Source organism: Aptenodytes patagonicus, chromosome 1 (genome assembly GCF_965638725.1).
Source record: "Aptenodytes patagonicus chromosome 1, bAptPat1.pri.cur, whole genome shotgun sequence".
Classification (NCBI taxonomy): Eukaryota; Metazoa; Chordata; class Aves; order Sphenisciformes; family Spheniscidae; genus Aptenodytes; species Aptenodytes patagonicus.
Genome location: NC_134949.1, coordinates 24,901,095 through 24,913,186, shown reverse-complemented (window position 1 = coordinate 24,913,186; position 12,092 = coordinate 24,901,095). Strand labels below are relative to the sequence as shown.

At 39.9% G+C, this 12,092-nt stretch overlaps 2 protein-coding genes across 5 annotated transcripts in view; both read right to left on the bottom strand.

The window, feature by feature from the left end:
* Nucleotides 1-1,856, bottom strand: part of ATP6AP1 (ATPase H+ transporting accessory protein 1) — a 59,807-nt gene extending 57,951 nt beyond the window's left edge. Inside the window, exon 1 of the mRNA XM_076329879.1 lies at nt 1,573-1,856. Coding sequence (XP_076185994.1) covers nt 1,573-1,685 — 113 coding nt within the window. The 5' untranslated portion in view covers nt 1,686-1,856. The remainder of the gene's footprint in view (nt 1-1,572) is intronic.
* A 4,843-nt stretch (nt 1,857-6,699) lies between these two features.
* The window catches only part of IQUB (IQ motif and ubiquitin domain containing), a 29,226-nt gene continuing 23,833 nt past the window's right edge, over nt 6,700-12,092 (bottom strand). For 2 of the 4 annotated variants that reach the window (XM_076329840.1, XM_076329865.1), the window contains one exon: nt 10,662-10,938. In XM_076329840.1, coding sequence (XP_076185955.1) covers nt 10,771-10,938 — 168 coding nt within the window. In that variant the 3' untranslated portion in view covers nt 10,662-10,770. Of the gene's footprint in view, nt 6,854-10,022; nt 10,108-10,661; nt 10,939-12,092 lie in introns of those variants that run through there. The other 2 variants (XM_076329848.1, XM_076329857.1) reach the window with 2 other exon arrangements.

The following is a 12,092-nucleotide window of genomic DNA, read 5'->3' as shown; positions in this document are numbered from 1 at the left end:
GAAGAATGTCTCAAAGCCTCATGAAAGGTAGAGTGAATCCAGCGCAACTAGCTGAAAGGATAATTACCTCCCAAGAAGCCATTGGTTTGGTTCCTTTCCCAGTTTACAGAAGAGTAAATCACAAGTAACACTTTGGGAATTAACAAAGCAATAAAGATACAAAAGAATCAAATCCCATGAATTCAGACCCAACAAAAGTTGATGACCAAAGTAGTTCAGAAGCAAAACTCCCCCTGCCCAGGCACACACAGCTTGGTCATGCCAGCAAAGGGAGCCGAAAGGAATCCCCATCACTGCAGTCCCTTCTGTTCATCCTTACAGCAAAAGTGAGGGTTAACCAGTGCACCAAGGCTATTCGTGGTACAGGAAAGCATTTTATGCTTATGAAGTCACCCAGCTGGATTGTGACAAATTCCAAATACTGTTGGTATTATGGATTATATGTATTAGAGAAATGAATATATACCCAGCTGAGATCAGGCCTGTTGAACCAGGTATAATACATACATGCTTGCAGAAGGTATGAGATGAACTCTCCACGAGAGGGTTTACAATTTAGACAAACCAGGTTAAGAATGTGGATGATTTAGGAATTAGGAGGAGAGCGCCAAGTGATTTACTCAGGCCAAAGCACACCTTAGGCAAACCTAGAGTACAGCAGATCTGTTGTCGCCTTCCCACCCAGAACAGGACTTTGCCTTTAGCCCTCCCAATCAGTCCTGTGATCCCATAAGCTCCTCAGGAGCCTTTTCTTACAAATCTCTGACATAGGCTTACTGTATTTTGGGGCAGTACTTCATAGACAAAACCAACGTGTATGCCCTGCAGAGACAGCCTTGTGAATAAGCAGCGCATAGTCCTCTGACAACTATCCAGTACCCCACCTGAAGCTACTGCGCTGCCCAAGCTGCTGTGTTTCTGGAAATCCCCAGTACTTATATAAAATCCTTAAAGTCTGCATGAATAAAATTCCTGGTTGGAAAAAAGAGGTCTATATCTGGCTCTTTCAAGACAGGTTCAAAGTCTTATTTCATAAGTATATGCAAACCCCTGAATTTCTTGTGTCTCTTTGGCTCTGTTAAGACTCTGCAGTTGTTTCTAACAACTGATGTCTATACCTATAGCAGTGTACTCTATTAAAACACCTGCAATAAAAAGAACATTAAAGTGAAAAATCAGGATTCAGGAGTTAGGAAATGCAAGGATTAAGGTTGCCCACACAGTTTTTGGTCAGCTCCTTTTTGTGAGACTGCCTTATGTTGTGCCTTTAAGTCATGACATCTCTAACAGTGGAGTTCAAGGTTGCCTTAGGGTGAATAAAGCATATCTACTTCAGATTTGAAGAATATGGGTTTTATTTCCTTCTTACTGCTCAGCTTAGAACACTAAAATTATAAATAAAAATGGGTAAATTAATCTGTTAGGTTGTTCGATTGCTGAGAGGCAAATTTATTTATTGAGTAATTTCATTGCCCGGAGGTTATTTACCACAACTGACGATACACAATATATTCTGCACACTCACACAGAGCAATAGCATAAGTAGAGGTACTCTTTTATTAGATTTCTTACCTCTGAGTTGACCAAAGCAGCATCGGTACATGGTCCACTGACAGAGACATTTTGAACAGCACAGCGAGGGTGCACAACAGCGGGGCTCGAGCAGCAGAGCAGAGCTGTGTCATGACTCCAGGCAAGTGTGTGTGTAACTGGCCAGCTGCAAAGGCAAGCCCGAGCGTGTGCACAGCTGCGCTTTCCGGTTCAGTTGCAGCTACCCGGATTCAGCCAGGCTGTTGGGCGAGGTTGCTCCGTAACGACAGCGGGACTTCCTTAGCTTGAAGTTGAGAGTTATACGTACTTTTAATAACTTTCAGTTTTGTGATTTAAGCAGCTCATAAAGCTCTCCACAATATAAGCACAGATTCCTCTAACAAGGGAGAGTCATGAAGTCCAAACTCCTTTCCTACTGTTTTCTAACTCCCTGATAACTGCAGGCTGATAACAGAATTGCTCAACTACAAAATGGAGTTTATAGAAAACTTTTCTGTACTGCACAAAATGTATTCTGCGGAACTTCTATCTTCTTCCCCTGCTACATATTATCATGTCCCTCAGCTTAGCTCTTTCACATGTATTGAGAGCTGGTGTCACACATTTGGGTGTTGACAGGTTTGAAATCTGCAGTAAATCTATCCATTGCAGATTCCAGCAAGAAGGAAGAGAGTGAGAAAATGGTACGTTTGGAGTGTATCCACTGAAACATGGAATTGCTCAGCTATCTTTTGCATGGAGCGATGCTTTCCCAAAAATCAAAAATATCAAAAGTCAGGAGCAAACTATAATCACTTCAGAACCTGACACGACATCAGTATTTCACAAGTCTCATGCAAGATCAAAATAGTCATAGAGAATTTCTTCATGCTGGGAAGCAAATTCCTCCAGCATACTTTTTTGCTCCTGCCAAGCACTGAGCTGTTTCTACACCCTGTGACTACATTAGGCAGCAGCAGTCACTCTGCACGTGTTTGGCACAGGGCACGGGTGCCTCTTCACAATCAGAACAAGATGTTGGGGATAATACACAAAAAAAATTGTTAGCTATGTTAAAACAAGTTGTGATAAGGGAAAAATAAGGAAGCACAATGAAAATTGTAAGAGAAGATATAAACAGATGTCAGAAGACAGGCGCTTCTGAATCTGAGCACACGTAGCTTGATTAATGAAATCCATTTGCCTTAACTCACAGCATACTGTTACAGTTGTCTAATATAAGGCACTTTGTTTATCACTTCAATCTGAAATCAGATTTCTGAGACAAAAATAATAATTTTGAGGGAAGCAATAAAACCAATCATCTACATGTTCCTTTTCTTCTCCATGTAACCCGTACATAACACTGAGGTTAACCCTTTAATTGCGCTTTTCCCCCTTCTCCTCAGAGATATTTTATAAATCCTTCATTTCCCTTTTCACAAGCCGGTGCTTGTTCATCTGTTTAAGGGAGCGTACAGGTAAGACAGCAATTCAGAGCACAAAGACAGGGGTAGAACTGGAACACCCTAGAGAGAATTTAGTGTGAATTGGGATAGTTCGGTCAACACAAGCAAAATACTTTGTAATTCTAGAAGTGGTTGACTTTTCCGTGGTACCTTCCAGAACTTGAGAGATCTGGTTTCTCACACAACTGTCCAGAATAGTCTTGCCAGTTTTTGTGTGCATCTCCTGCCCAGGAAACCGATCGACTATAACTCCTCCTGTCTGCTTCTTACAATCAACCTTCATCTAAGAAATGAAGGCAAATTGAAGGTCAGCATTATATGAATCAAGAGTGCACAATGTGGTTGCCCACAGAATACTAAAGGAATCACAGAATTTCCAGCAAAACTTTCAATTTTGCAGAACCTACTAGATTTGCATTGCAGTTGGCAGCCTAGAGAAATAGTGCATTACTACTTCTACACTTCCTTTTATTCCACTAAGCCCACGCCTTCTCAGATTGTGACTCCTTTCATTCTTTAGCTTGCACAATGCAGAGATCCTTGCTTTGAGAAACAGAGCAAGAAAGCAGCATATCTTACTATTCTTCTAATACGAACCAATGAAGAGTAGGTTCTAGTGGGTCTCCTCCATTACTAATAAAGTTGATAAATATGACCAACGCTGCCAGGACTTCCACATCAAAATAAGCCCTCAACAATCTGATCTGAATGTATGGAAATCAAGACCAACAAACATATAGCATTGTACAAATACGTATTGTAACCTGATAGGAACCTCACTACAAGAGCAAATGATTCATTACTAAATATTTGACAATTCCATACTTTTTTAGTGGGTGGCTAGTGCTCAAGTCTATTATCACAGAGCATTTTCATAGGGCTAAAGCATTTACGCCATTTCAAAAATTCCACTGCTGGCACGTGAAACTTCATTTACAAGTCCACACTCAAAGGCTGACACCCTGGGTGATTCCTGGCTTCTTGTTTCTGAAATGGTTGACTTAAAGTAGATTAGTGAAAACAAAAGAGAAGCTAATACAAGGGAGAGAATTATGAAGGAAAGCTATATTGTCCTTGTCTCTTTCCAGCTATCCAGTAATATCTCAAAAACTGATTATCCCTTGGTTTGAGCTGGATCTTTCGGAGGGCATTTGCAGACGCTAACCAAATCACACACAAGTGAGATGGAGCACAGCTGGTGGGTATACTCTTCGTATTCTGCCTTATAGAAACAATCTTAAAACTTTTTGAAACAAAATCAGATTGTTTTCTCTCAGATTACCATATTACTTATGAACAAACTTTTAACTGAAGACAAACTGAATTTTCCTTTTTAATATTTCTCCACAAACCACAGTTTGGGAACAACTGAAGTGAAGAAAGCTTTGAAAAAAAGGAATGAGAAGAACCCATTGACTGGGATTTTAATTTGCCTCCCTCAGTAAATTTGGCTCACAAATGCATCTGCATATATTTGCTCCTTTTTCTTTTTTTCCTTCTCTCCTAAAAATAAAGATATCTGGCCAAATTATAAGAAAAAATATACCTACTGCAAAGAGATCGCAGTGGTTCTTTTATCTGTGAGCAGGAACCTAAAACCACTTTTGATTGATATCTGTCAGTATACACAAAAGCACACACAGTTTACTGCTCCATTTTCCATAGGGCTTTTTCCTTGAAAACCCATAGGTGATCTTGAATCCAGGTTTAGAACTGCTTGCACATGAAGATTTTTTAAAATCCAACATGAATTAAAAATACTGAAACTCAGGCTACTGTGAAATCATTATGAAACTGCAACGAAGAAAAAAATATCTCCATTACAATGTATCTCCACTTAAGTAAAATGATTTTATTAAGAGAAACTATAATATTGACAGACCATGTATTTACATTCTACTCCTACCCATTTCTCTGAATTTATACATGCTTGCTTTTACAACTGTATGCATATCACATATCCCACGTATTTCCTATCCTGTCAAAGGTGAAATATGGGCTTCATAAAAAATGATGGGGAGAAAAGACCAAGATGATGGAGGCTTAATTTCTTTTGCTTATGAATCCTTCTTTCTAAAAAAAAAAGAAAAAAATCCTCTCAACTTCAGAATTCTACATTCCTGGTGTAAAAAAAATTGAATAAAAAGAAGTGTGAATGCCAGATTTGTGTGGGATGAAGGTAAATTTAGGACTGTAAGTCAGGCTAAAAGGGATGACTGTTGTAACAAGGACAATTTACAGTGCAAGATAAGCCAAAAGAACTATCTATAGACAGGTGACAAAAATAAGTGCCATCCATTTTGCATGCAAATGTGATCCTTGAGCGATAGGTTTGGGAGCTAACAAGGCACTACAGCAGTGTATTAAAGAACCTCTTCCCCCAGGTCAGATAATAGACATGTTCAAATTTAGCTCTTGTCATGGTTTAACCTCAGTTGGCAACTGAGCACCACGCAGCCGCTCGCTCACTCGCCCCCCCCAGTGGGATGGGGGAGAGAATTGGAAGAGCACAAGTGAGAAAAACTCGTGGGTCGAGATAAAAACTTTAATAATTGAAATAAAATGATGATAATAATAATATGATAATAATAATAACACACAAAGCAAGTGATGCACAGTGCAATTGCTCACCACCCACCGACCGATGCCCAGCCAGTCCCCGAGCAGCGGCCCCCCCAGCCAGCTTTCCCCAGTTTATGTACTGAGCATGACGTCACATGGTATGGAATGTCCCGTTGGCCAGTTTGGCTGTGCCCCCTCCCAGCTTCTTGTGCACCTCCAGCCTTCTCAGTCGGTAGAGCATGGGAAGCTGAAAAGTCCTTGACTAGTGTAAGCACTACTTAGCAACAACTAAAACATTGGTGTGTTATCAACTTTGTTCTCACCCTAAATCCAAAACACAGCACTGTACCAGCTACTAGGAAGGAAATTAACTCTATCCCTGCCAAAACCAGGACAGCTCTTTAAAAAAATTAATAATAATTAAAAGAATCCAAGATTTGGAATTTTTTTGTCATCTCAGTTACTATTAGTACCATTTCCTATTAAAAAAGTATTTTCCACGTGCCGAATATTGGTCAGCAACTACTTTGCTACCCTCAAATATTTATTATTCTGTTTTATCACTTCTTGCAATCCTTTTATGATCTAAGAAGGGAATTAATGCTTTGTTCATTGGGACATCTTTTTGGGACAAGGAGGTGGAGGGAGCGATTACTCTGAGTTCTTCTTTCTTTGAGACATAAACAGGGAAATTTACATCCTGGAAAAAGCATGGACTTTCCTCTTGGGAGTGGGGAGGCAAAATGCGTGTTCTTCTTTGCCAAATGAACATATTACCCACTTGTGCATGTGGGAAGTAAGCTGGAACTTTTCCCTCTGGAAATGGATTACCAGTGGTGGTGGAGGTGGGGAGAAGGCAAATTTTGCTTCATGCTTGAAGAGTCCTGCTCACAAAAGAGTGCTGTGAGGTAAGCTGCAGGTGTTAATTGGCCTCGTGTCTCTGCTCGTGCAGAAGGAGAAATACAAGCCATACGGACCGATCCTCTTTTCCTGGTAGTGAGTATCTACATCTGGGAAAGAACTGAGGCAAACCCAGCATTTCTCACCAGTGTTTCAGGAGTGTGGGCTCCTTATGGTCTCAACCTCTAAGCTACGATTTAAGAGGCTTTATAAGCCTATCACTTTAGCCAGAAGTTAAGAGAGAAGGTTAGAATTTCATCTTACAGTCTATTCTCCTTTGAAGAGGCTTGACACTTTCCAATCATTTGTTCTCATTGTCCAGGAAAGATCTAGGCTCCAAAGCAGAGGCTTTTTTTACCAGTAGATTCCAAAACCATCTTGTGAGTAACTCTCTGAAATTCAAGCAAAGATGATCAGCTGTGCTTTTAAAGAATTTACTCAGTTCTAATAGAAACTAGCAGATCTGACCCTTTATCCGAACAGTTTTCTTTTCCTGATAAAATGCAATGACTTCTCTTAGAAATATACTATCTTTAATCTGACTCTGATCTTTTCAGTCAGCTTTTCCAGTATTCGCCACTGCCTGATACAGAGAATTCTTTCATTCTTTATACTTGTCCAGTATCTTTTAAATATCATTTGTAAGCTACATAAACAGGTGAAACAACACACTAACTATTAGAGAAAAGTTTTAAATTAATTCCTTTTCAAAATGCAGTACAATTATAAATGCTATGGACAAAAAGGGGTAAAAAAATCATTGTTTTTAAATTCAGTAACAATATCAATAAAACATTTATGATGATCAAAGTAGCAATTAAAGACAACTAACATGAAGGATTTTATACTAATTTCAATTATGCTAGATTCTAAAAAAAATTGTTACCTTATTTTTGAATTATATTGGCTTTACTTAGCTTTGCCCTAATGAAAGGATGCAATTAGATATCCAAAATATTGAAAATACTTTTTCCATTTTTCAACAACTCTCTTTCAATACATTGTGTCCTCCAAAACATTCAATTTCTATGCCTTCAAAAGCCATTTTTGAACACTGACTTGAAGAAAGACATTAGTTTTCACTTCATACAGGTAGTCACTTGTTTTGTGGACAGCCATGTCCCAGATATTAGTCAAGCATCTGATTCACAATAATTGCAACACAAATTTTTAACTATTTACACAAGAGCTTTTACAGTGTGATTAACTGGCACTGCCATTGTCAGGGACCCCCTTCTGGACTTCATAAACCAAAAAAATAGTGTGTGTGAGCAATTCTCTAGCAGGCCAAAACACTTGTTTTCTTGAGAATACTGAAATGAATATAGAATCTAGAACTCTTCAAGCATAAATCTGTAATACCGCGTCAGTTTTGGGCCCCTCAAATCAAGAAGGGCTTTGATAAACTGGAGCACGTTCAATAGAGGTCCACCAAGAAGCTCAAGGGGCAGAAGCACTTGACATGCGAGAGGCTGAGGGAACTCGCTTGTTCAGCCTGGAGAAAAGATAGCTTGGGGAAAACCTGATAGCACCTTTCCAAAACTTCAGAGATTATCAAGAAGATGGAGCCAGGCTCTTTACAGGTGTGCCTGGTATGAGGATGAGAGACAACATACTCTATTGAAAGGAAAAACTTTTTCTAAGTCAAGCACTAGAACATGTTGCCGCTCCAGGTTATGCATTCTCCATCCTTGAAAGTTTTCAAGACCTGAATGGATAAAGCCTTGAGCAATTCAGTCTGACCTTACAGGTGACTGTGCTTTGAGTAGAAGGTAGACTCCTGAGGTCCCTTCAAGCCTGAATTATTCTATGATTCTGTACATTCCAAAAATCTCCGACACTACATGGCACTGAAATCAATCGACTAGTGGCTTTTCAGATTTGTTTGAACTATTTCCTTACTGTTTATTTAAATCATCCTTCTGGGGTTGTAATGTACGTTATTTAAAAGCCATTTAAAAAGAAAGGCAACAAACTTATAAAGGGGTAGGTTACTATCTATATGATTCATGTTTTCCTTCTTGCCCTTCAACTCATAATTTTCTTCAAAAATCTTTTTATCACTCTGGAAGAAGCCCAATCTTAGCAGCCATTCCTATCTTAAGACTCAAGTCCTGGAAAGCACGTAAGTCAACCAGAATGCTCATGTGCTTCAGTTCTGCAATTCTAGTTAGTTCAGTACTGAACTGAAAATCCAGAACCTGAATTTAATGGTAAAATCAATGGAAAGACTTCCACTGATGTTAGAATGCACCGGTCAGTCGGGTACTAGTTCTACAGTTCATGTTGAGGGAGTCAATCCTGTTTCCAGCTGTTTGCTGCTAAATGTATGCTTATTTCTGTTTGTAAATGCTACTGCTTTTTCCTAGACCGTTTTATTTGTCAGAGCCAAAGGCTTTGTCCTGGGTCAAAACCACATCCAGAATAGAGGTTTCAAGCAGAACTCTGCAACTTTCTGTAGGACTTTATTGAATGTACACCATATCATATTTTTCTCTGTAACTGTAATCAAACATAAACAGAACTAAATAAGCTTACAATCAACTACTTCTTTAAATAACACAAGCTCCACAAAAAATAAACATGTTCCAAACAGTCTGCATTGTGTATTTCAAATTATAAGTCTGATTTACAATAATTTCAAGATCTTGGATACAATAATTACATGCTGGCAGTTCCACTATGACCATCAATATAAGCTATAAAAAGCAAAGTTATTCTTTTGCACAAATGTTCGCAAGGCAAAGCAGCTATATTTGGAAGGGTATATCAATTCTGTTATTCTGTCGGAATTTAGGGTTTGAGAGTTTTCTGCCTTATGTGCTTGAGACAAGAGGAATAAATTCAATACAGTGCTTATAGTATTATTTTTCTAATTACAAGGTAACAAAGAATTAGCTAAATTCCCCCAACAGGAATATTACACTGTAGGCAGAATGTTCCAAGCAACACAGGCATACACAGACAGTGTATTGGGTTTGTGTGGCAAGGTTTTGGTAGCGCGGGGCTACAGGGGTGGCTTCTGTGAGAAGCTGCTAGAAGCTTCCCCCATGTCTGATAGAGCCAATGCCAGCCGGCTCCAAGACGGACCCGCCGCTGGCCAAGGCCGAGCCCATCAGCGACGGTGGTAGTGCCTCTGTGATAATGTATTTAAGAAGGGGAGGGGGGGGGGGAACCTGCACAACTGCAGCAATCAGAAGAGAGGAGTGAGAATGTGTGAGAGAAACAACTCTGCAGACACCAAGGTCAGTGAAGAAGGAGGGGGAAGAGGTGCTCCAGGCACTGGAGCAGACATTCCCCTGCAGCCGGTGGTGAAGATCATGGTGAGGCAGGCTGTCCTCCTACAGCCCATGGAGGTTTAACGGTGGAGCAGATATCCACCTGCAGCCCATGGAGGACCCCACGCTGGAGCAGGTGGATGCACCCAAAGGAGACTGTGACCCTGTGGGAAGTCCATGCTGGAGCAGGTTTGCTGGCAGGACTTGTGACCCCGTGGGGGACCCATGCTGGAGCAGTCTGTTCCTGAAGGACTGCACCCCGTGGAAAGGACCCACACTGGAACAGTTTGTGAAGAACTGTAGCCCATGGGAAGGACTCACGTTGGAGAAGTTCGTGGAGAACTGTCTCCCGTGGGAGGGACACCACACTGGAGCAGGGGAAGAGAGTGAGGAGGAAGGAGCGGCTGAGACAACATGTGATGAACTGACCACAACCCCCATTCCCCGTCCCCCTGCACCACTGTTGGGGAGGAGGTAGAGAATCTGGGAGTGAAGTTGAGCCCAGGAAGAAGGGAGGGGTGGGGAGGTGTTTTAAGACTTGTTCTTATTTCTCATTACCCTACTCTGATTTGATTCATAATGAATTAAACTAATTTCCCCAAATCGAGTCCATTTTGCCCATGACGGTAACTGCTGAGTGATTTCCCTGTCCTTATCTCGACCCACGAACCTTTCGTTATATTTTCTCTCCCCCCTGTCCAGTTGAGGAGGGGGAGTGATAGAGCAGCTTGGTGGGAACCTGGCAGCCAGCCAAGGTCAACCCACCACAGAAAGACAGTCATTGCTCTAAAAATTTAGAATTTATAAAGCTCATCAACAACATTTTTCTGTTTAAATAATGAGGCTACAAAACATGAAATGCAGTGATATTGACTGGTCAAGATCAAATTATTTTATCCTCAGAAGTTTATTTTGATATGTGTAATACAATTAAGGTATTGATGAAAAAGTAATTTTCTTTAAAACCAAGGAAATTGTATTAATCAATAGTTCAGTTAACTTCTTTAACTTCAATTAACTTTGCCTAAGACTTATGTTTTTGTACCAGTAGGAATAGGCGTAGCTATTAAAAATTCATTTGCATTAGCCTGATTGTCACTCCTATGCAAAAATGATGCCATCGCTGGAATCTGAGCAAAGTAGTTTTTTGCCCGGATATGCTTATGTTTTATTCTGTGAATAAATGCCGCTTCATAAGCCTGAAAGGAAAAAAAATCCAAATCCCATTAAATACAATTACAATATCTAGCAATCTACATGTTGCTTCATATTTTAGACAGTATAAATAATGACCCTTTAATAAACTAAGCCAGATAATTTATTCATATAAGATACATAATGAAATATTTTGTAGTTCTATACTGCTACCTTATGGCCCAGTAGTGAAAATTACTAACCACTCCTTGTGAAATATTAGTCACCTTTTAAAAACAGAAAAACTGGCTTTTTTTTATTGGTTCAAGATAAAACTTTTTTTTTTCTTCAGATAAGAACATTCGTACTTACCTTTGAAAATTAAAAAAGGCAATGCTTAAATATCAACATTTGCAAGGTGATGACTATAGAAAATGTCCTTGGTAAGAATCAGAGTGATTACTTACAAATAATCAAGGCAGCAAGCATTTTGCAGCATTTCAGTCAGCCTTTGTGTTCAGTAGTGACATTTTCCTAACTTTCTAGTGATTAGTAGTAGTTCAGATGATGCAATAGATAACCAGAATATTTCGTTGAAAAAACCCTTTGCTATCGCTATAGTCATCATTATGAATAACTGCTATTAAAGAAAGTGCTTGAGAGTCCTTTTTTTGTTTCAGTGAATGAGAAACAATGATTCAACTTACGACATTCTAACTTTGCTTCATTTTCCTTATTTCACACTTATTTTTTTTGACATAAAGCTTTGGCCGTTACCAGTGAAGAAAGGTGACTCCTCACTATAGCTGGCCCACTTCTATTTTTGTAGCAAGAGCTAAGTGAAAATACCTTATGATTTTTAGGTAGGCTTGCATACCTTACCTGTTGCTCTTCTGGCCTAACTCCCATCTCCACTGACGCTCTGGACCTAATCAAGTTAATGGCATCTCTTTGACTATGACATCTAGACTTAGGAAGTTGTGCTGGTTTTGGCTGGGATAGAGTTAATTTTCTTCAGAGTAGCTAGTATGGGGCTATGTGTTGGATTTGTGCTGGAAACAGTGTTGACAATACAGGGGTGTTTTAGTTACTGCTGAGCAGTGCTTACACACAGTCAAGGCCTTTTCTGCTTCTCACCCCACCCCACCAGCCAGTAGGCTGGGGGTGCACAAGAAGTTGTGAGGAGACACAGCTGGGACAGCTGATCCCAACTGACCAA